At 38.8% G+C, this 25,333-nt stretch overlaps 1 protein-coding gene across 1 annotated transcript in view; it reads left to right on the plus strand.

The window, feature by feature from the left end:
• The first annotated feature begins 243 nt into the window (after positions 1–243).
• Positions 244–25,333, plus strand: part of LRP1 (LDL receptor related protein 1) — a 595,167-nt gene continuing 570,077 nt past the window's right edge. The window contains 1 exon segment of the mRNA XM_053708175.1: positions 244–668. Coding sequence (XP_053564150.1) covers positions 578–668 — 91 coding nt within the window. The 5' untranslated portion in view covers positions 244–577.

A 25,333-nucleotide genomic window follows, 5' to 3' on the forward strand; every position in this document is an offset into this window, starting at 1 on the left:
TTGAGGAAAGGTTATCCAGGACATAGTTTATATTTTATTGTGCAGAAATCTTGCAATGGTGTCACAGACTTGCTTCCTAAGGAAGGCATCAATGTTGCTTATTGACACTCTCACAACACTTTGAGCCAGCTTATCCAGGGAGCAGGAGGTGGGGAGAGTTTTCCAAACCCGCCCCTCTCACTCCCCTCCCTCCCTCCTCTCCCACACACTCCCTCTCCAGCCATTCCCCTTCTCATTAATAACACTGCTAGATTCCTTAGCCCCTCATGATCAAGGGGGACACTCAGTAAGGCAGCTGGGAGACCAAGGGACTGCACACTGCATGCCCCCAAACCTGCATTCTCCCTCTCCTCCCCCCCACAACTGGAATATTCATTCTTGGCTCTAATTTGCACCTTTTATTCTTTCTCCAAACCCCCTTCTACCTTCTCCTTTTGGATGATCTTTTTTTTTATTTCTGCCTCTGGATATCTACAGATCAAGAAGAGGAGGAGGAGGAGGGAGCCTGGCAGGCGAAGGCCAGGCACTGAAAAAGGCACCCCCTCCCCTCCATCTTTTTTAACCCCTTCGCCCCACAATGCCGTCTATAAGGACAGATGTTCCAGTTGTGCTGGTATTGGGATTTCTGTATTGTACCCTGCACATACTTGCAACCACTGTCAGCGATGGTAAGTGCATCATCTTTGTCTGTACTATCCATCCTGTCATTTAACCCTCTCCTTGTAGCTGTATGTAAGGGGGGATGTGGTCCTATTTATCATACCTTCTTTTACTGCAGGCCTTGAAAACTGATTGCTATCTCAGAAATGTGCAGCTTAGCACTGCAGCAACACACACACCTAATAAACCTACAGTCTGCCATTCATTTGCAGCTGAAATACTGCATATATCTGTGTTTTAGTCTCTTCACACTGCATTTCCTATTTGATCTATCTATCTAGCATCTTGGAATTGTTCTCTTTGGGACAGCTGCCAAAATAGCCATGCAATTTCAATTTCCAGAGTAGTAGCCTCTCACTATATAAAGATCCACTGATCACAGTACCCAGAATAGAAGGTATTTTCCACCCTTGTAATAAAGGGCCCCTCTAACAATGGAGAGACTTGAAGCCTGTTTGATAGGCAAAGCAGTTAATTGCAAAGCCTCTGATAACACTGTAAAGCAGTGAAGTCTATTGTGCTGTTTGTTGTAACAATGTGATCTAATTTGTTTAGAAGGTGCTTCTTTTGAATGGGGGGGGGGGGGATGGGTGATATGTTTTCTTTTTACTGACAAAGAGGAGCTCTTCAATCAAAGCCATATTTTTGCTTAGTAGGTTTCAGAAATATGCACCCTGTTTGCAAGGCAAAAATCCATGATCATGTGTGCATTTTGTGGTTTCCTTAGTGGGTGGAAATAAATCACCAACATATGTTCAGCAACTGTCCTTCTCCAATTCCAGTGATTTTTTTTTTCTATCTTGTGCATCTAATTATACTAATCAGCGGATATTTCATTTTATTATTGCATACCTAAATGCTAATCTTTGATTACCTGTTGTGTAAGGCAACTTTTTTTATTTTTGCTTTTTAAAATATAATTCCCCCAGATGCTCTGATGACTTATGCTTGCAATTATTTACTATACTTCCCCTAGAGCAAATACCTTGGCTTAAATGTTAACCATTTGTGCTCACAATCTCATGACAACAAAGGGTTTTTATTTATATGTAGATGGCCCTTGTATAAAACTGTAATGTACCACATATATAATGCAATTTAGTACATTTAAATGCTTTCTAAGTAACAAGAGCTTTTGGTTTATTATATTTTAGGTTATGTACACTGATGACTGGTGGAAAAAAAAAATACATTAATACAATCTATACTTCTATAAATGTATGCATGTCTATGTTATATATTCATGTGTGTGTATATGTATGAGTATGTGTGTATGTAATATATATATATATATATATATATATATATATATATATATTTGTGTGTAATATTTAATCATTTTTACAAGACAGCTAGTTCTTTCAGGTAACTGCCTATTCAGTAATGTACTGTTTACATGTTTATATATGCATATTTTGCATGTATTGTAAGGAATGACTTCCTTGAAAGCATTTCGGACTGTAAACCATGAAAACAAGGCTGACATTGTAAAGGCATCTCTATTGCAATTTGCAACCTCATCAGCAACCACAGCGGCTTCTTCCACACTGAGACAGGCTGCACTGCGCCTCTGCTGCGTGACATGGCATTTAACATAGGCAGACAGGGACAGAAGGGGGGATTCATGGGAAATGGGAATGTCTGCAGGCCTGATTTATGGAGAACTAATACAGAAATCTATAACCATCATTTAGTTGCTGCAACTGTGTTAAATTTATTGAAAACTTTTACTAACTGTCCTCTTTAATATTCTGAATTCAATGTATTTGAATGTTCATTTACATTTTTAAAGTGCTGTGTTTATTTGTCTAGCAGTAACAAACTTGATTGCTGAGAAGCCAGACATGCAATTTCTTAGGAGCCATAGTGTGATTTTATTCCTGGATAAGTACATAAGAATAAAAGAATGTTAGGAGCAATAATTACATTTTAGGCGCCATAGCTCCAGGATTTATCACACCCTTCACTAGTACTGGGCAAGAAAAAAAAAAATGATTCCCCCTATCTTTAATATTGAGGGGACGAGTAACTTTTTTCCTTGGGGCTAGTAACTTTTAACCCCTTACTAGTAAAATATAGTTATTTTGTTACACCCCTGTGTAAATAATCTATATATATATATATATATATATATATATATATATATATATATATATATATATATATATATATATATATATATATATATATATATATATAATCTCTAACTTGCACCTTGAGTGTGCATCCTTACTTAATATAGAAGAAAAAAATAAAAATAAATGTTGTAGTATGTTTGCTGCTGAATATTGAGTTTTTATTAGCAAGGGTTTTATTACTTAAACTTATTAATTATGTTTTGCTTTTTCTTTTTTTTTAATCTCAATATAAGGTAGGTGAATGCAACTCCTTCTTGAAGATGCGCTGCATATTTAGACCTGGACTGTGTTTTTGCCTCAGGGTTAACTATTTTCAAATACTGTGAATGTAAAACATGAAATATATGCAATATATGTTTACATAGCTCACCCAAAATGAGCAATGCTTGTGCAAGATCTGTGACAATGTTTTTATTTACACAATTGCCCATATCTGCTGGTAGCATCACTTAAAGGGACAGTCAATTCCAAATTAAACTTGCATGATTCAGATAGGGCATGCAATTTTAAACTAGTTGCTAATGTATCATCAAATTTGCTGTGTTCTTGGTATTTTTTTTTTTTGAAAGCTAAACCTAGGTAGGCTCAAACTGATTGCTAATCTGTTGAAAAATACCTCTGATATCAGTGCATTTTGGCAGTTAGACAGTGCTAGCTTGTGTGTGATATTAGATAACATTGTGCTCACTCCGTTGGAGTTATTTATGAGTCAGCTCTGATTGGCTAAAATGTATGTCTGTCAAAAGAACTGAGATAAGGCGGCAGTCAGGAGAGGCTTAGATACAAGGTCATCACAGAGGTAAAAAGTGTATTAATATAACAGTGTTGGTTATGCAAAATGGGTAATAAAGATATATATATATCTTTTTAAACAATAACAATTCTGAAGTAGACTGTCCTTTATAAGAAAGTACCCAATGCTATTATTCTGACCTAGACAAGCACACACACATCCTCTCCTAAATATGTGTATTTTGTACATATTTGCAGTATTTTAAAATTAGTTAAAAATATTTGTGGTTCATAATTTAGTCTTCAAAGTATTGTATTGTTTCACCTAGGCCAGGTCTTATGTAGAACAATCATTTTATTATAGGTTACACCTGTAGATTATTTTTGTAAAAAAAAAAAAATGTAATGCTCTTGTTTTGTAATATATCCAACAATGTATGTGTGTATGTATGTTTTGTGTGTGTATATATATATATATATATATATATATAATTTATTATTATTTTTGTATGGATCAAAATACATTCTATTTTATTTGAGGCCAAAAGTGATTTAATTATTTGAACTGAATGGTATTTGTGATTAATTGTATTTTATGTCCATTTAAATATACACATTACTTGAGATACAAGAGATTAATGGGACATAGTAATTTAATAATAAAATGCTGTAGTTTTTCAGAGCATGTTATTTTTTTGCTCTATTTTCTCTTTCTTTGTTTAACATCCACAATACTTAGGATTTCCAGAGTAGGACAAATTAGGTTATTGGTGGCTACATGTGTATGCCACTCCTAATTGAATTATGGGAAGTGTCTCTTGCTCCTAAGCAGCCGTGCATTGTAACTCAACACAAGGTACTTTAGTAAAAAAATGAATTTGTTGATTTTATTTTTTTTGCATTATTCTGTCCCTTTAAATTTATTCACATTTGTGCTCAAATTTCACATTTCATTTTTGAGATTTTCTTTTAAATTCAGAAAAGCAGCTTTGATTATACAGTTCAGCATTATCTTGTATTGTTTATTAAATCATTGGGTGTTACATAGTAATACGGGATCCAGAGGCAATTTAAAGGCGCTACTTATCAAACAGGAATAATCTATGGAGTATTAAAAATCATAGGTAGATTCTCTGAGATGCAATATTCATTTTTTTTGTCGCATTTTAGACTAATGGTATATATAAACATACTAAATGTCATACTATTTTTAAATTCACTTTGTTCTCTTGGTACTCATTGTTTTAAAAAGAATATAAACATATCGTACACCAATGGGCACTAGCTGGTGATTGGTGCCTTCACACATGTGTCTCTTGTGATTGGCTGACTAGATTCATTTAGCTAGCTCTCAGTAGTGCACTGCTCCTCCTTCAACAAAGGATTCCAAGAGAATTAAGCTAATTTGCTGTTAGAAGTAAAATGTAAAATTGTTTAAAATTGTCACTTTAATCAACACACATAAGGTTTGCTTTCAGAATTCACTTACGGCTAGATTTGGAGTTTTGTCGGTAACGACCCGAAAAACTAACGCCGGCTTTTTTCTGGCCGCACCATAAAAATAACTCTGGTATTGAGAGTCCACATAAAGGCTGCGTTAGGCTCCAAAAAAGGAGTGTAGAGCATTTTTAACGCAGCTTCAACTCTCGATACCAGAGTTGTTTACGCAAGCAGCCAGCCTCAAAAACGTGCTCGTGCACGATTCCCCCATAGGAAACAATGGAGCTGTTTGAGCTGAAAAAAAACCTAACGCCTGCAAAAAAGCCGCGTTCAGCTCCTAACGCAGCCCCATTGTTTGCTATGCGGAAACACTTCCTACGTCTGCACCTAACACTTTAACATGTACCCCGAGTCTAAACACCCCTAACCTTACACTTATTAACCCCTAATCTGTCGCTCCGTAAACCGCCGCTACTTACATTATCCCTATGTACCCCTAATCTGCTGCCCTAACATCGCCGACCCCTATATTATATTTATTAACCCCTAATCTGCCCCCCACAATGTCGCCTCCACCTGCCTACAATTATTAACCCCTAATCCGCCTCACTAACCCTATAATAAATAGTATTAACCCCTAATCTGCCCTCCCTAACATCGCCGACACCTAACTTCAATTATTAACCCCTAATCAGCCGACTGAAGCTCACCGCTATTCTAATAAATGTATTAACCCCTAAAGCTATGTCTAACCCTAACACTAACACCCCCCTAAATTAAATATAATTTTAATCTAACGAAATTAATTAACTCTTATTATATAAATTATTCCCATTTAAAGCTAAATACTTACCTGTAAAATAAATCCTAATATAGCTACAATATAAATTATAATTATATTATAGCTATTTTAGGATTAATATTTATTTTACAGGTAACTTTTTGTATTTATTTTAACCAGGTACAATAGCTATTACATAGTTAAGAACTATTTAATAGCTAAAATAGTTAAAATAATTACAAATTTACCTGTAAAAGAAATCCTAACCTAAGTTACAATTAAACCTAACACTACACTATCAATAAATTAATTAAATACAATTCCTACAAATAAATACAATTAAATAAACTTGCTAAAGTACAAAAAATAAAAAAGAACTAAGTTACAAAAAATAAAAAAATATTTACAAACATAAGAAAAATATTACAACAATTTTAAACTAATTACACCTACTCTAAGCCCCCTAATAAAATAACAAAGACCCCCAAAATAAAAAAATGCCCTACCCTATTCTAAATTACTAAAGTTCAAAGCTCTTTTACCTTACCAGCCCTGAACAGGGCCCTTTGCGGTGCATGCCCCAAGAAGTTCAGCTCTTTTGCCTGTAAAAAAAAAAATACAATACCCAAGCCCTCCAACATTACAACCCACCACCCACATACCCCTAATCTAACCTAAACCCCCCTTAAATAAACCTAACACTAAGCCCCTGAAGATCTTCCTACCTTGTCTTCACCTCACCGGGTTCAACGATCTGTCCAGAAGAGCTCCTCCGATGTCCTGATCCAAGCCCAAGCGGGGGGCTGAAGAGGTCCATGATCCGGCTGAAGTCTTCATCCAAGCGGGGCAGAAGAGGTCTTCCATCTGATTGAAGTCTTCATCCAAGCGGGATCTTCTATGGTCATCCAAGATGGCGTCCCTCGAATTCCGATTGGCTGATAGGATTCTATCAGCCAATCGGAATTAAGGTAGGCATATTCTGATTGGCTGATGGAATCAGCAAATCAGAATCAAATTCAATCCGATTGGCTGATCCAATCAGCCAATCAGATTGAGGTTGCATTCTATTGGCTGTTCCGATCAGCCAATAGAATGCGAGCTCAATCTGATTGGCTGATCGGATCAGCCAATCGGATTGAACTTGATTCTGATTGGCTGATTCCATCAGCCAATCAGAATATTCCTACCTTAATTCCGATTGGCTGATAGAATTCTATCAGCCAATCGGAATTCGAGGGACGCCATCTTGGATGACGTCATTTAAAGGAACCGTCATTCGTCGTTCAGTCGTCGGCCAGGATGGATGTTCCGCGTCGGAGGTCTTCAGGATCCTGCCGCTCCGCTCCGGATGGATGACCATAGAAGATCCCCCTTGGATGAAGACATCAATCGGATGGAAGACCTCTTCTGCCCCGCTTGGATGAAGACTTCAGCCGGATCATGGACCTCTTCAGCCCCCCGCTTAGGCTTGGATCAGGACATCGGAGGAGCTCTTCTGGACAGATCGGTGAACCCGGTGAGGTGAAGACAAGGTAGGAAGATCTTCAGGGGCTTAGTGTTAGGTTTATTTAAGGGGGGTTTGGGTTAGATTAGGGGTATGTGGGTGGTGGGTTGTAATGTTGGAGGGCTTGGGTATTGTATGTTTTTTTTTACAGGCAAAAGAGCTGAACTTCTTGGGGCATGCCCCGCAAAGGGCCCTGTTCAGGGCTGGTAAGGTAAAAGAGCTTTGAACTTTAGTTATTTAGAATAGGGTAGGGCATTTTTTTTATTTTGGGGGGCTTTGTTATTTTATTAGGGGTCTTAGAGTAGGTGTAATTAGTTTAAAATTGTTGTAATATTTTTCTTATGTTTGTAAATATTTATTTTTTGTAACTTAGTTCTTTTTTATTTTTTGTACTTTAGCTAGTTTATTTAATTGTATTTATTTGTAGGAATTGTATTTAATTAATTTATTGATAGTGTAGTGTTAGGTTAATTGTAGGTAGTTTATTTAATTAATTTATTGATAGTGTAGTGTTAGGTTTAATTGTAACTTAGGTTAGGATTTATTTTACAGGTAATTTTGTAATTATTTTAACTAGGTAACTATTAAATAGTTCTTAACTATTTAATAGCTATTGTACCTGGTTAAAATAATTACAAAGTTGCCTGTAAAATAAATATTAATCCTAAAATAGCTACAATATAATTATTATTTATATTGTAGCTATATTAGGGTTTATTTTACAGGTAAATATTTAGCTTTAAAAAGGAATAATTTATTTAATAAGAGATAATTAATTTCGTTAGATGTAAATTATTTAATTTAGGGGGGTGTAAGTGTTAGGGTTAGACTTAGCTTTAGGGGTTAATACATTTATTAGAATAGCGGTGAGCTCCAGTCGGCAGATTAGGGGTTAATGTTTGAAGTTAGGTGTCGGCAATGTTAGGGAGGGCAGATTAGGGGTTAATACTATTTATTATAGGGTTAGTGAGGCGGATTAGGGGTTAATAACTTTATTATAGTAGCGGTGCGGTCCGCTCGGCAGATTAGGGGTTAATAAGTGTAGGCAGGTGGAGGTGACGTTGAGGGGGGCAGATTAGGGGTTAATAAATATAATATAGGGGTCGGCTGTGTTAGGGGCAGCAGATTAGGGGTACATAAAGATCACGTAGGTGGCGGCGCTTTGCGGTCGGCAGATTAGGGGTTAATAAGTGTATGTAGCTGGCGGCAACGTTGTGGGGGGCAGATTAGGGGTTAATAAATATAATATAGGGGTCGGCGGTGTTAGGGGCAGCAGACTAGGGGTACATAAGTATAACGTAGGTGGCGGTCGGCAGATTAGGGGTTAAAAAAATTTAATAGAGTGTCTGCGATGTGGGGGGACCTCGGTTTAGGGGTACATAGGTAGTTTATGGGTGTTAGTGTACTTTAGAGTACAGTAGTTAAGAGCTTTATAAACCGGCGTTAGCCCAGAAAGCTCTTAACTACTGACTTTTTTCCTGCGGCTGGAGTTTTATTTATAAAAAAAAAAAAAAAAAAATTTTATTGAGGGAAATTATTTTCAAATAAACAAACAGTTTGCTCAATCGAACTCTTGGCATACAGTAAATACATATTGAAATATCGTGGACAAGTAAACAGAAGATCATATTTAGGGATAGATCACATTTCATATCAGTTACATAGCGTTCCCAAGTTGGAGCATAGTTCAAATGAACAGGGACTAGGGAGCAAACCTAAAGCACCCTCTTTTTCCCCCCAAAGCAGCTGAGGCCACTTTTGGACCCCAATAGATTCAGTTTACTATTCTGAGGGCTCTTGGGTAGTGCAGGCCCAGTTAATGCCTACACTTTATAAGCTCCTTCATATGTCGCTAGGGCCGTGGGTAGGTCCGGGAAACTAGAAATAAGTTGAAGGAGGCGTTGGATTCAAACATAGCAATATTAGATATATATATATACACTAATCATTATAACAGAGAAACAAAGCTGCAGACACTGCTTCACCATTGAACCTGAAAATTAGTAGGTAAAGGGATATGACCAACCGCAGAGGGGTCCAGCTAATTCTTGTGAAAAGCGTAAAAACATTTATAAAATTTCCTTAGACCCTCTACCGCTGAGGCACCCTCTTAATCGGTCAATCATAGACATGAAACACATGCATGAGCTAGTGTCTATACCAAAGTTTTAGGGATATACAGGTTTCTAACTTTGGAGCACAAAACAATGATTATAATACTTCTTTAACTTGTGAGATCCGGAGAACCATTCATATAATGAATACAGGTACAAATCCTAACATGGGCTTCACGGACAGGACAGAGACTGCCTAACTCTGTCAAATAGAGAGTGTGGAGGATAAACTATGTATCCCTTACCACACAGTGGAAAGGAGCAAAAAAGGGGGGGGGGCGGCTTCAGGGCTGGTGATGGGGTCCTCTATTTGGAGTGAGCCATATAACCTAGCTTATATGTAATGCTAGTGCTTTTCTCAGCATATCATATAGTGTCAGGGGGGGACTATCAAAATTCTAAATTGTAAGGGAGCTGGCTGAATACAGGTGTATGTGGAGAAGAGCCCCAAGAAGCATATAATAAGGGCTATAGAAATGTGAACTATGGTGTGTCTGTTTACAGAGTAAAATTGAGCAGTTCACCAGCATAAACACTATAATCTCAACCAGCAAGGGCTCCACATAAAGTGCTCATATATCAGCTTGGCAGGACCCTGAAATTATAGCTCATAGGGTTAACCCACAAATCATTTAAGTCAGACATTAATATATTGTCAAGGCCTAGCATAAAAGAGGTGGAATACTTAGGACATCACTTCCTGCCATAGAATCAAACACTAACCAGTAAGCATGTATACAAGCATCAATGAACATGTGAAAAGATAACCCAAACATTTAAAGAAACCCCAAATAGCTTCCTATGGAAAATGAGATAGTAAAGGGCAGCAATAGTCAGTAGTGAGACATAAGGTATTAGGGGAAACAGTAATAATAGCAACATGAGTAGATAAGAAAACACGTGGTAAAACCTCTTTAGTTCTATATGTATTAATATGTATTAGAAACATGAGGAGGGTTCAGACATAAAATCCACACTTTATCAGATATTGACCGTCATGTATGTGGATTATTCAATGTCAGCTTCTATAAAGTTAATAAAGTTATCACCCTATTCCGGTCTTGAGGCTGGGAGCATAGAGCCGAGAATCTTCATATTGCAAGACCATCCCGTCCAAGGTACAGTGCTCAAAGCAGAAACGCTGTAACAAGTGTGCAGAGCTGATGGCACAGAGAAGCTTGTTTAATAATGTGTGGGCACTACAGTGCTCTAAAGCGCTTGCCTCCATGTGCCAGTGGTCACATTGCAGTTCCTCCCATGCATGCAAGCCGTATGTGGCGGCAGAAGGAGAGTGAAGCTCCATCCTGGGGCCCGCACCTACCGCTGTCAGTGATGAGGAGCCCGTCTGGAGTTCTGTAGGTGCTGCTCCACACTGTGACTCCTGAGCTGCTCCACGTTCCTCTGCGACGTTGTCGTGGCTTGATCGCGCTGCTTGAATCCTGGCAATAAGGGTGTCAAGTCTCTCACACACCCTCCTCCCATGTTCCTCCAACAAAGCTCTGACACCCGCATACGATACTTGGGTCTCCATGTCGGCAGTAGCGCACACACTTCCAAAATGGCGCCTCAGCATCTGACAGACAGCTCCGACACAATTACTCAGCTTAGCTTTGTACGTACAGCCACCAATTATTTACCAGCATGTCCCAGGTTTCTTCCTGTATTAATACCCTTTAGGGATACATTTTGTGTTCAGGTTCCTGTCAGTAATAGGGCTGTCTTGGAAACTGCATACTCGGAGCTCCCAAATCATGCAGCCATCTTGATTGCTGGGCAACTCCGCCCCCCCGCGGCTGGAGTTTTGTCGTTAGATGTCTAACGCTCACTTCAGACACGACTCTAAATACCGGAGTTAGAAAAATCCCATTGAAAAGATAGGATACTCAATTTACATAAGGGGATCTGCGGTATGGAAAATCCGCGGCTGAAAAGTGAGCGTTAGACCCTATTTTGAGTGACTCCAAATACCGGAGGTAGCCTAAAACCAGCGTTAGGAGCCTCTAACGCGGGTTTCCACGGCTAACGCCAAACTCCAAATCTAGGCCTTAGTGAATGGTGAATGCACATATTCAAATCAAGTTGTAAAGAAAATGTGTACAGTCAACAGTAAAACAATGAAGCCATCTTTTGTTTGCTCTTTCCTATCACCCCAGGGCACTTCTTTTGGTGATGAACTTTAAGATAAATAAGTGCTACCTTTGGTAAATACTTGAGCCTGTCTATTTAGTGAGTTAGTTATTATGAATAAATGCAGAACCTAGTGTGCCCATACTATACTGCAACTTCTAATCCAGAACACAGTACTTCATAGAGGTATACTGTTAGATGCCTTAAAGGGACAGCAAACTGTGTCTTTTTCTCTCTCCTTTTAATGTGTTCCCAATGATCCATTTCACCTACTGGATTTTATTAAATTGTTTACATATATTTCCTTTAGCTTGATTTTGTAATTTAAAATAGTTGTTTTTGCTGGTTGTATCAACCTCCTATACTAAAAATTTCAATACTTAAAGTGATACTAAACCCAATTTTTTTTTTCTTTCCTGTTTCAGATAAGAGCAGGCAATTTTAACCCTTTCCTGCCCTATATACATTTTGAATGTGTGCCACCAGGTCTTATTTATTTTATGTGGAATTCAGGCCTGCTCTTTGTGCATTACACACTGATAGTGTCACCGGCATCCTGGTCTGGGACACTTTCTTTTGAAACCCCACTGCTGCTGCTTCCCTCCCGGCTGCCCACCCCTAAACCAATGACGATAGTCAGGTGGTCTGCAGCATCACTCATCTTTAGCTTATGGAAGGGGATGTGTCTGGGATGACTAGCGGGTGGGACTCGGATCAATGCACCGCACTAAAGAGGAACGGGAAGGGTGTTTTTTATTTATTATATATTATTATATATTTTAAAACAAGATGACAGGATGATGCAAAAAAGCTCAGATTATATATACAACAGCTCTCTGTTAAACACGCCGAAGGGCAGGGCATACATACTAAAATGACAGGAGTGTAAGGTACTTCGGCATCTTAGAGGGAACATGTCGGAATTTATCCTACATTGGACCGCAAGCGGTAAAACCCTTTGTCGAATATATTCCGACATAGGACCAGAAAGGATTAAGCAACTTTCTAATTTACTCCTATTATCAAATTGTCTTAATTCTCTTTGTATCTTTATTTGAAAATTCAGGAATGTAAAGCCTACAAGCCGGCCCATTTTTGGCTCAGCACCTGGGTAGTGCTTGCAGATTGGTGGCTAAATGTAATCACCAATCAGTAAGTGCTATCCAGGGTGCTAAACCAAAAATGGGCTGGCTTTTAAGCTTACGTTCCTGCTTTTTCAAATACATATGCGAAGAGAACAAAGAAAAATTGATGATAGGAGTAAATTAGAAAGTTGCTTAAAACTGCATGCTCTATCTGAATAATTAAAAGAAACATTTGGGTTCAGTATCCCTTTAAGCAATGGTTATAGAACATTTATGTAAACAAAAAGGTTTAGACAATATTTTTTCCTAGTGTGGGGTGGGACACTAAACCTTACTTAAATGGTAATTTCCCATCGTTCTCTTACACCTTACAATCTCCTTGTCCTGATGCATAAATTAATTTTATTAAATTAGACCCCCAGCCCTGCAGCCCCTCTGGGACCACATATCCACATCAGACCTTAGATCCGAGCCCTGGCACTGCCTCAACTCTGCTAGACACATGCCCACACAAAACCTTAGATCAGACCCCTGGCATTGCCTCCCCTCTGCTGGACACATACCCACACTAGATCTTTGATCAGGCCCCTGGCACTGCCTCCCCTCTGCTAGCCACATGCCCACACCAGACCTTAGATCAGACCCCTGGCACTGCCTCCCCTTTGCTAGACATATGCCCACACCAGACCTTAGACCCCTGGCACTGACTCCCCTTTGCTAGAAAGGTGCCCACATCAGACTTTGGATCGGCCCCCTGGCATTGCCCCCCTCTGCTGGACACAAACCCACATCTGACCTTAGATCAGACCCCTGGAATTGCCTTCCCTCTTTTAGCCACATGCCCACACCAGACCTTAGATCAGACCCCTGGCACTGCCTCCCCTCTGCTGGACACATGCCCACACCTGACCTTAGATCAGACCCCTGGCACTGCCTCCCCTCTGCTGGACACATGCCCACACCTGACCTTAGATCAGACCCCTGGAATTGCCTTCCCTCTTTTAGCCACATGCCCACACCAGACCTTAGATCAGACCCCTTGCACTGCCTCCCCTCTTAGACACATGCCCACACCTGACCTTAGATCAGACCCCTGGAATTGCCTCCCTTCTTTTAGCCACATGCCCACACTAAACCTTAGATCAGACCCCTGGCACTGCATCCCTATGTTAGCCACATGCCCACACCAGACATTAGGTCAGACTCTAGGCACTGCAGCCCTTTACAGTAATTAAAACACTTTGACGTAATATAAAAAGTTTAGGGCTAGATTACAAATGAAGCGCTAATTTAATGCACGCCCGTAAAGGGGCTAAATTGCTTGTTTACGGGCGCATTTTAAATAACCAGCCATTACAAGTGGCTGGTTAATGCTTTAAGAGCTTGCGGGAGCATTTTGCGCTAAGTGAAATTAAATAAAAGTGGACAGTTCCTTTATTTAAATTGAAAATATGAGCATTTTTTTTTTAATAACTGCACAAAGCAGTTATAAGGGGTTAAAGTGAGGGGATGTGGGGTGTTAAAAAAAAAAACTGCACTGAAAAGTGCCTTTACATTGCGGTCTATAGGGGCTGTGTGTTCCCTGTAAATATATATGTATATGCTTATACACATATATTTGTGTTAATGTGTGTGTGTGTGTATATACACATATAAATACATATGTATTAGTGATGTCGCGAATAGTTCGCCGGCGAACATATGCGATGTTCGGTCCGCCCCCTATTCCTCATCATTGAGTAAACTTTGACCCTGTACCTCACAGTCAGAAGACACATTCCAGCCAATCAGCAGCAGACCCTCCCACCTCCTGGACAGCATCCATTTTAGATTCATTCGGAAGCTGCATTCTTAGTGAGAGGAGGGACAGTGTAGCTGCTGCTGATTTAATAGGGAAATCGATAGCTAGGCTAGTGTATTCAGTGTCCACTACATTCCTGAAGGACCCATCTGATCTCTGCTGTAAGGACAGCACCCCAAAAAGTCCTTTTTAGGGCTAGAACATCAGTCTGCTTTTTTTTTTTTTCCCTGTGTAATCTAATTGCAGTTGCCTGCCTGCCAGCGTGTGTGTCAGGCTCACAGCGTATACTGTGCCCACTTGCCCAGTGCCACCACTCACATCTGGTGTAACAGTAGTGTACATTTAAAAAAAACAACACTTTTTTGTCTGTGAAATAATAGCAGACAGCTGCCAGTACCCAAGATGGCCGCCAATAAGGCAGATGGGGAGGGTTAGAGAGCTGTTTTGGGGGGATCAGGGAGGTTGGGGGCTAAGGGGGGATGCTACACCACAGCATATGTAAAAAAAAATTAAAACCTTTTATTTTAGTACTGGCAGACTTTACACTAAAGCTAAAATTAACCCTGCAAGGTCCCTACAAACTACCTAATTAACCCCTTCACTGCTAGCCATAATACACATGTGATGCGCAGCAGCATTTAGCAGCCTTCTAATTACCAGAAAGCAACGCCAAAGTCATATATGTCTGCTATTTCTGAACAAAGGGGATCCCAGAGAAGCATTTACAACCATTTGTGCCATAATTGCAGAAGCTGTTTGTAAATAATTTCTGTGAGAAACCTAAAATTGCGAAAATATTTTAGTTTTTTTTTTTAAATTTGATCGCATTTGGCGGTGAAATGGTGGCATGAAATATACCAAAATGGGCCTAGATCAATACTTTGGGTTATCTACTTAGTAGTAGATTCTACTACACTACACTTAAGCTAAAATTAACTCTAGAAGCTGCCTACATGCTCCCTAATTAACCCCTTCACTGCTGGGCATAAAACACGTGTGGTGCGCAGTGGCATTTAGCAGCCTTCTAATTACCAAAAAGCAACGCCAAAGCCATATAAGTCTGCAATATCTGAACAAAGGGGATCCCAGAGAAGCATTTACAACCATTTATGCCATAATTGCATAAGTTGTTTGTAAATAATTTCTGTGAGAAACCTAAAGTTTGTGAAAAAGTGAACAATTTTTTTTTATTTGATCGCATTTGGCGGTGAAATGGTGGCATTAAATATACAAAAATGGGCCTAGATCAATACTTTGGGTTGTCTACTACACTACACTTAAGCTAAAATTAACTCTTCAAGCTGCCTACATGCTCCCTAATTAACCCCTTCACTGCTGGGCATAAAACACGTGTGGTGCGCAGTGGCATTTAGCAGCCTTCTAATTACCAAAAAGCAACGCCAAAGCCATATAAGTCTGCTATAATGGCATGTCTGGCACACAGTGTTGGGGCAAGGGTCCATCTGACCACTGATACCTGGTCTGCAAAGCATGGTCAGGGCAGGTATATCACCTACACTGCGCACTGTGAAGCGGGCGTAACCCTTACATTACCTGATCAATACAACATCATACCTGATGTTTTAAAGCACGTTATTCCAAACAATTTAGGAATGTTAGGTGATTTATGCCCTTTATGGATTAAAACCAGACTCTGCATTAACTATGTAATTTTCCATGGGAGTTTTGCCATGGATCCCCCTCCGGCATGCCACAGTCCAGGTGTTAGTCCCCTTGAAACAACTTTTCCATCACTATTGTGGCCAGAAAGAGTCCCTGTGGGTTTTAAAATTCGCCTGCCTATTGAAGTCTATGGCGGTTCGCCCAGTTCGCAAACTTTTGCGGACGTTCGCCAACCCAAAATTTTATGTTCGCGACATCACTAATATGTATATATTCATATACATATATTGTAAATATGCTGCCCTAACACTATTCAACTTACCCCCTGTGCTGCGGCATCAGAACAAGGCACCCATTGGAGCCAATGGAAGCACGCTCTTGTGAGTGCAAAGCTTCCATGCAATGTGAACTCAAGGTTGCGTTCACATTGCATTTTACTTGTAATGCTGGTATTACTGAGTGGAGCGCAAATATTGAGTTTACGAAAGTGCAATTTTGCGTTCCACTCGTAATCTAGCCCTTAATTGTGCATAGTAAACAGTTTTTGCAATATTCTTTAATTATTTATTTGGCCCCCCTTTTCCTCAAAAATCCATAGTTTTTAGAATTAAATTACAGTTCTTGACTTCAATAAAGGTGAAAAGAGAAGAAACTGCAAAACGATGACAGTTGTGCTAAGAAAATGACAGTGGCTGAAAATGCTAAAAAAATGTTCAGTCAGTACAAAAGTCATGTAACTAATAGGGCCTTTATGTGCCTTTAATGCCATCACTGTCTATGGCTGCTGTTTCCCTGTGGGTGGTGCTCTGTCTTTTATGCACTGCCCGCTGTACCTTACTGTACAAAGGGGGGAGACGAGAATGGGTTGTGTCCCTGCCTAATAGCAATGCACAAATAAGACAACTGGTCTGCTAATGCCATCCCAGAGCCCATGAATGTAGTCACAGTGCACTTAAAGGGACAGTATACACCAATTTTCATATAACTGCATGTAATAGACACTACTATAAAGAATAAGATGCACAGATACTGATATAAAAATCCAGTATAAAACTGTTTAAAAACTTACTTAGAAGCTCTCAGTTTAGCTCTGTTGAAAAGGTAGCTGGAAAGCCCACTGCAAGTGGCAAATAAGACACTCCCCCTCCCCCTTCTTTTGCATATGAAAAGACCCTTTACACAAACAGGAGCAAGCTGGAGTAGGTATCTGACGGTATTCTCATAATACTTTGCGGCTTGGTTAGGAGTTTGAAAATCAGAACAATGTTATTTAAAAATAAGCAAAACTATACTGTACTTTAAAAAAAAAAAAACAAACCTTTATGTGCTATATAAAAAGATCATCTACAAAAAATTTATGCAAAGAAGAAATGAGTGTATAATGTCTCTTTAAGGCATATTTGTCTGTCATTTTCTTTAAATACATTTTATCAAGGAGCTTGCTCAATACTGGATTCTCAAGTTCAATATTTGACTTCCTTCATGTGAGCTCTGTTACTTAATCTTGTACCCAGGATTAACAAAAAAAACAATAGTGTCTTTCCCCCAATTCTACATGTCTTGGGCATCAGGTAATGCTAATTTAATTCCCCTGGTATGTTTTCTGCTGTAAGCAAGTAACTTAGGCCAATCGTGGTGCATCAAGCATACTAGCTTAACTTGTTTTACCAAGGCATATTTATTATGCTCATTTTTTATTGGACAGCACTGGGTTGTGTATGGTCTTAAGATGTCTTACTTATGCGGTTAGCACTGGAATATGTACATGTGCAGTTGACTCCATTTTGACATTTTTATCTCATCCACATCCACAGCTAGCCATTGAACTTGCTTCAGCTTTATCCATATGGTCAGGTTTTGATTGGATAAAATCTCCTTACACAGTTGATAAGTGCCAGTTTTTGTATAAGCTGAAGTATTATTTGAGGATTCTCTTTTGGACAAACTAGATAGATCGCTGTCATAAAAATCTGATTCTTTACATCATGCATTTTACCATCACATATAACTGGCAGAATGTGCTGTGCAATCTATTTTTTTAGCTGGATACAGATTTATAGGTGTTTTATACACCTATTTGGTAGAGATTGGAATATGAATTAGTCTATTTGCTCACATCAAATGAAATATACAGAACAGATGTGCAAAGCATGTTGTTCTATCACAACTCTTAAATAACCTCAGGCTAAGAAATTTTAAACCGTGTTTAGTCTTGTAGTCTTATTTGTCTTCATGGTTTTATGGAGTTTGTCTGCAGTTGTGCAACACATTTTATTTGCTATTACCATCCAATTTGTGGGACACACCCAGTTTGGACAAATTCTCTTCTAAAGTTGAATGTGCTGTTTTTGAATACATATAACTTGCAACAGGCAAACTCTGATAAGTTCCCTAAAGAGAAGAAATGTATGTTATTTAGCTGAGATTTTTATTTTAAAATAGATACAACAGTCTTGAAGGAATAAAGATCTATATGAACAGCAATGTGGTGAGAGTAAACTCCAATGAACCTTTCTAATGCTGAATATTAATAAATACAAGCTTTACTGATCAGCTGCTTAAAAATCCTGCTGTTCTTTAATTATATTTTCTCCTTGCCACAATGTATCAATTTTGATGTATGATTTACAGCAATGGGATACAGGCTTATGATTCACCAGTGGCTGTTTACTAACATGCATTAGATAAAAGACAGAAAAAATCTTCAGAACATTTTGTTGCATTCCAATGTTGTGATCCCCTTGCAACATTAGATTAACGCCTAATTGTCAGATTAGAACGACAAGAAGGCATTTTTTTTAGTATGGCAGTTCTTAATACATTCAGAGTTATAACTCCTAAAATTATTGCACTGTGTTTTTAATCTATTTTTCTTTTTTTAATTTACATTTCAACCCCTGTAGCATGCAAAAAATGTCTGTTAAATATTTCACTAATTTGATATAATCTAACATACTCCCCCTTTTTTTTTTTTTTTAAATAGCCACATCTCATATTTTATTTCAGCTAATATTTTTTGTTTATCTAAACTTACCACTGAGTGACTATTATTAATAATAAATATATATTTAGAATTAGTGATTCTGTCTGCATACATTTCCCTGTGCATTAGTAGTTATACCAATCAACCATTCTACATAATCAGTAGTCTCTCTTTCATTCAGTTGTACAAAAACATATATTTCCTGTTAGTTTCAATAAAAGTTTTTAACCAGCTTCTTCATCCCACCATTCCATACATGTTTGGTTGCTGGGCTTTTTTGATAAATATGCTTGTATCTGCATACCACCTTTGCAATGGAGTTATTATATATAGTAACGGTGTGATTGACAATACCTACTCTCACGGAATTGGTTGTGCAAGGGTAGGGGACAGCGCTTGTGCAATGATAAATTTGGGGAACATTTGCGCCCCACAATCAGCGATGGATGAATCTTGTACATTTGCAGATTGATATATCCTGCCCTTAGCATGTGTGCATATACCGCTGAAACAGTAATAACGTGCCAGAAACATTTTGCTATGCCATTTAAAATTAAATTGAATTAATGCATATTTCAGTTTTGACATTTCTATCCCTATGAAGCTGAAAAAAATGTAATTTGTACTAATTACTAGCACATTTCTTAATTTTATATAATGTCATCAAATCTTAGATATCCCATTTTGTTTTGGTTACCTGTATTGCTCTTTTATTAACTTTTTTTTTTTTTTTAATTGAATTAAACATCATGAATAAGTGCTGACAAATCTATGTAAAAACTAAAGAATCAGTCACTTATTTTTAGGGAGCCAAGAAAGAGCTCCTAAACGGCAGAAAATTGTCAATTTAAAGATTATAGTTAAAAAAAAAAAAAAAAAACTTTTGTATTTTCCATCTGAACATGGTATCAGGGGCTACTTGGAAATGCATTTTTCATTTGCAGAGTTTGTGAAGAAATACTTACAAATAAAATAAATAATAAAAAATAATTTGAAATATACACTGGATCCTCCCAGGATGGACTGAAGAGACTAGGGGCCCCATGATAAAAGGATCACCATGTCGACTGATAAATGTAAATTTTGGTCTCACAAAGTTCTCATCAGGTGACATTTTCTTAAAAGTTGGCTTACCCTTGCTGTACAGACCATTAAAGAGACATTACACAGTAGATAGTTTGTAGATGATCCATTTATATATCCTATACAGCCATTTTTTTTTTTATTTTTTTTAAATGTATAGTTTTGCTTATTTTTAAATAACATTGCACTGATTTTCAGACTCCTAACCAAGCCCCAAAGTTTTAGGAGAATACTGATGTATACCTACTCCTGCTTGCTCCTGTTTATGTAAGGAGTCTTTTTCATATGCAGTGGAAGGAGAGGGGGGTGTCTTCTCTTTTTGGTATAGAACCACTTTTAGTAAGTGTTCCAGCTAATCTTTTTAACAGAGCTAATAAAAAGTACATTAGAAAGCTGTTTAAAATGGTCTGATCTATGTAGATCATGAAAGAAAAATTTGGAGTTGCATGCCCCCATAATATAGATTTATATATTCTGAAGGTAATTGAATATTGTTGTTGATATTGGAGTGGGGAAATCTTTCTGAAAGGATCAGACATTTTTTTAGAACTTAAATAACATTCCAAATGTTCATTTCATTAATTTAGGGACCTTTTTATGTTCCTTTCATTCCAATTCCATCTGTCTGTGTTCAATTTAATGTATTTGCTATAGAGTATTGCCCTCTACTAATGAAATATGTGGTAACATCTTTCAACATTTGTACAATTTCTGTACTTATTTTAAAATAACACTATTATTTGACTAATAACATTTATTGAATACTAAAATAATTTTTTTTCTATGCAAAATACCAATATACTGTATGGATCCACTTGGTATTTTTGTTGTTTTTTTGCTCAATTTATATAACGGCTCTCATGTTCTAACAACCGTAGTTCATCTACCACTTCCTTTGACTTTTTGTACTGACAATTTTTTTTTTTTTTTTAATACTTGGTGATTTGTTGGTTGTAACTTTTGCTCTGCAATGCATTTTTCCATCTCAAAAATCTATATACTTGTTGAATTTCATTACTAGAAAAACAAACAAAAAAATGAACTTTGTGTTACTGTAAACCTTGGTCTTATTTACCACATTTGCTGAAATGTATTTTTGTATTGCTTGTTTAAAAATAGTTTGGGCCATTCATTACTTCCTCTCCAACCTCATGACTCAATTAATCAACTGGGTGATTGCTATATTTTCAATATTTTTTGCTGATCATAGGTCTGCATTGGGCCGTTTTTAAATGCAGAGGTAAAGATATTTTTATTCCTTGAGGTCTGTGTTGGTTGGTCTTGTGTTTTGTTGCTAGGATACAGTATATCAAGGTTATTGATATGGGGTTTTGTCTATCTGAGGCTAAGGCATATTGACAGTTGTGATTCCCTAAACCGTTCACAAAAAGCTGATGAGCAATCTAGTTCGTGTATTTGTATACATAAATGTGCCCCAAAATAAAATATATTTTTAAAGCAATTTCTGTTTGTTTATCTCCACCACTCAATTTTCTCAAAATTTTGATTAAGAATATTATTTTTAATCTTTTATTTTCATCAATCCTATGTAATATGCAACAAAATATTGTAAATCATAAATATGACACTGTTGAGCATTCATAGAGAGCTCTGCCATGTTTTGTTTTTCACATAAACATTTTTTCTCTTGTTAAGTGTATCCAGTTCACGGATCATCCATTACTTATGGGATATTCTCCTTCCCAACAGGAAGTTGCAAGAGGATCACCCACAGCAGAGCTGCTATATAGCTCCTCCCCTAACTGTCATACCCAGTCATTCTCTTGCAAGCCTCAACCAAGATGGAGGTCGTAAGAGGAGTGTGGTGTTTTATACTTAGTTTATTCTTCAATCAAAAGTTTGTTATTTTTAAATGGTGCCGGAGTGTACTGTTTATCTCAGGCAGTATTTAGAAGAAGAATCTGCCTGCGTTTTCTATGATCTTAGCAGAAGTAACTAAGATCCATGGCTGTTCTCACATATTCTGAGGAGTGAGGTAACTTCAGAGAGGGAATGGCGTGCAGGTTTTCCTGCAATAAGGTATGTGCAGTTAATATTTTTCTAGGGATGGAATTTGCTAGAAAATGCTGCTGATACCGAACTAATGTAAGTAAAGCCTTAAATGCAGTGAGAGCTACTGGTATCAGGCTTATTAATAGAGATGCATACTCTTATAAAAATGTAATATAAAACGTTTGCTGGCATGTTTAATCGTTTTTATATGTATTTGGTGATAAAACTTATTGGGGCCTAGTTTTTTTCCACATGGCTGGCTTGAATTTTGCCTCCTTTCAAGGGGCAGACCTTATTCGGGCCTGGTTTGAAGGAAATTATTGCTGACATTACTGGAGGTAAGGGTCACACCCTTCCTCAGGACAGGGCCAAAGCAAAGGCCAAACAGTCTAATTTTCGTGCCTTTCTAAATTTCAAGGCAGGTGCAGCATCAACTTCCTCCGCTTCAAAACAAGAGGGAACTTTTGCTCAATCTAGCAGGCCTGGAAACCTAACCAGTCCTGGAACAAAGGCAAGCAGGCCAGAAAGCCTGCTGCTGCCTCTAAGACAGCATGAAGGAACGGCCTCCTATCCGGCGACGGATCTAGTAGGGGGCAGACTTTCTCTCTTCGCCCAGGCGTGGGCAAGAGATGTTCAGGATCCCTGGGCGTTGGAGATCATATCTCAGGGATATCTTCTGGACTTCAAAGCTTCCCCTCCACAAGGGAGATTTCATCTTTCAAGGCTATCTGCAAATCAGATAAAGAAAGAGGCATTCCTACGCTGTGTGCAAGACCTCCTAGTTATGGGAGTGATCCATCCAGTTCCGCGGACGGAACAAGGACAGGGTTTTTATTCAAATCTGTTTGTGGTTCCCAAAAAAGAGGGAACCTTCAGACCAATTTTGGATCTAAAGATCTTAAACAAATTCCTCAGAGTTCCATCTTTCAAAATGGAAACTATTCGGACCATCTTACCCATGATCCAAGAAGGTCAGTACATGACCACAGTGGACTTAAAGGATGCCTACCTTCACATACCGATTCACAAAGATCATCATCGGTTTCTAAGGTTTGCCTTTCTAGACAGGCATTACCAATGTGTAGCTCTTCCCTTTGGGTTGGCTACAGCCCCGAGAATCTTTACAAAGGTTCTGGGCTCACTTCTGGCGGTTCTAAGACCGCGAAGCATAGCGGTGGCTCCGTATCTAGACGACATCCTGATACAGGCGTCAAGCTTTCAAGTTGCCAAGTCTCATACAGAGATAGTTCTGGCATTTCTGAGGTCGCACGGGTGGAAAGTGAACGAGGGAAAAGAGTTCTCTATCCCCACTCACAAGAGTCTCCTTCTTAGGGACTCTTATAGATTCTGTAGACATGAAAATTTACCTGACGGAGTCCAGGTTATCAAAACTTCTAAATGCTTGCCGTGTTCTTCACTCCATTCCGTGCCCTTCGGTAGCTCAGTGTATGGAGGTAATCGGCTTAATGGTAGCGGCAATGGACATAGTGCCATTTGCGCGCCTTCATCTTAGACCGCTGCAATTATGCATGCTGAGTCAGTGGAATGGGGATTACACAGATTTGTCCCCTCTGCTAAATCTGGATCAAGAGACCAGAGATTCTCTTCTCTGGTGGTTGTCTCGGGGACACCTGTCCAAGGGTATGACCTTTCGCAGGCCAGATTGGACAATTGTAACAACAGATGCCAGCCTTCTAGGTTGGGTGCAGTCTGGAATTCCCTGAAGGCACAGGGATCGTGGACTCAGGAGGAGAAACTCCTTCCAATAAATATTTTGGAGTTAAGAGCGATATTCAATGCTCTTCTGGCTTGGCCTCAGTTAGCAACTCTGAGGTTCATCAGATTTCAGTCGGACAACATCACGACTGTGGCTTACATCAACCATCAAGGGGGAACCAGGAGTTCCCTGGCGATGTTAGAAGTCTCAAAAATAATTCTCTGGGCAGAGTACCACTCTTGCCACCTGTCAGCAATCTATATCCCAGGCGTGGAGAACTGGGAGGCGGATTTTCTAAGTCGTCAGACTTTCCATCCGGGGGAGTGGGAACTCCATCCGGAGGTGTTTGCTCAGTTGATTCATCGTTGGGGCAAACCAGAGTTGGATCTCATGGCGTCTCGCCAGAATGCCAAGCTTCCTTGTTATGGATCCAGGTCCAGGGACCCAGAAGCGACGCTGATAGATGCTCTAGCAGCGCCTTGGTTCTTCAACCTGGCTTATGTGTTTCCACCGTTTCCTCTACTCCCTCGACTGATTGCCAAAATCAAACAGGAGAGAGCATCGGTGATTCTGATAGCACCTGCGTGGCCACGCAGGACTTGGTATGCAGACCTAGTGGACATGTCATCCTTTCCACCATGGACTCTGCCTCTAAGACAGGACCTTCTGATACAAGGTCCTTTCAATCATCCAAATCTAATTTCTCTGAGACTGACTGCATGGAGATTGAACACTTGATTCTATCAAAGCGTGGCTTCTGTGAGTCAGTCATTGATACTTTAATACAGGCACGAAAGCCTGTTACCAGGAAAATCTACCACAAGATATGGAGTAAATATCTTTATTGGTGTGAATCCAAGAATTACTCATGGAGTAAGGTTAGGATTCCTAGAATATTGTCTTTTCTCCAAGAGGGCTCGGACAAAGGATTATCAGCTAGTTCCTTAAAGGGACAGATTTCTGCTCTGTCTATTCTTTTGCACAAGCGTCTGGTAGAGGTTCCAGACGTCCAGGCATTTTGTCAGGCTTTGGTTAGAATTAAGCCTGTGTTTAAACCTGTTGCTCCCCCGTGGAGCTTAAACTTGGTTCTTAAAGTTCTTCAAGGAGTTCTGTTTGAACCCCTTCATTCCATTGATATTAAACTTTTATCTTGGAAAGTTCTGTTTTTGATGGCTATTTCCTCGGCTTGGAGAGTCTCTGAGCTATCTGCCTTACAATGTGATTCTCCTTATCTGATTTTTCATGCAGATAAGGTAGTCCTGCGTACCAAACCTGGGTTTTTACCTAAGGTGGTTTCTAACAAGAATATCAATCAAGAGATTGTTGTTCCATCATTGTGTCCTAATCCTTCTTCAAAGAAGGAACGTCTTTTACATAATCTGGACGTAGTCCGTGCCTTGAAGTTTTACTTACAAGCTACTAAAGATTTTCGTCAAACATCTACCCTGTTTGTCGTTTACTCTGGACAGAGGAGAGGTCAAAAAGCTTCGGCAACCTCTCTTTCCTTTTGGCTTCGGAGCATAATACGCCTA

The sequence above is a fragment of the Bombina bombina genome, chromosome 3 (genome assembly GCF_027579735.1).
Source record: "Bombina bombina isolate aBomBom1 chromosome 3, aBomBom1.pri, whole genome shotgun sequence".
Classification (NCBI taxonomy): Eukaryota; Metazoa; Chordata; class Amphibia; order Anura; family Bombinatoridae; genus Bombina; species Bombina bombina.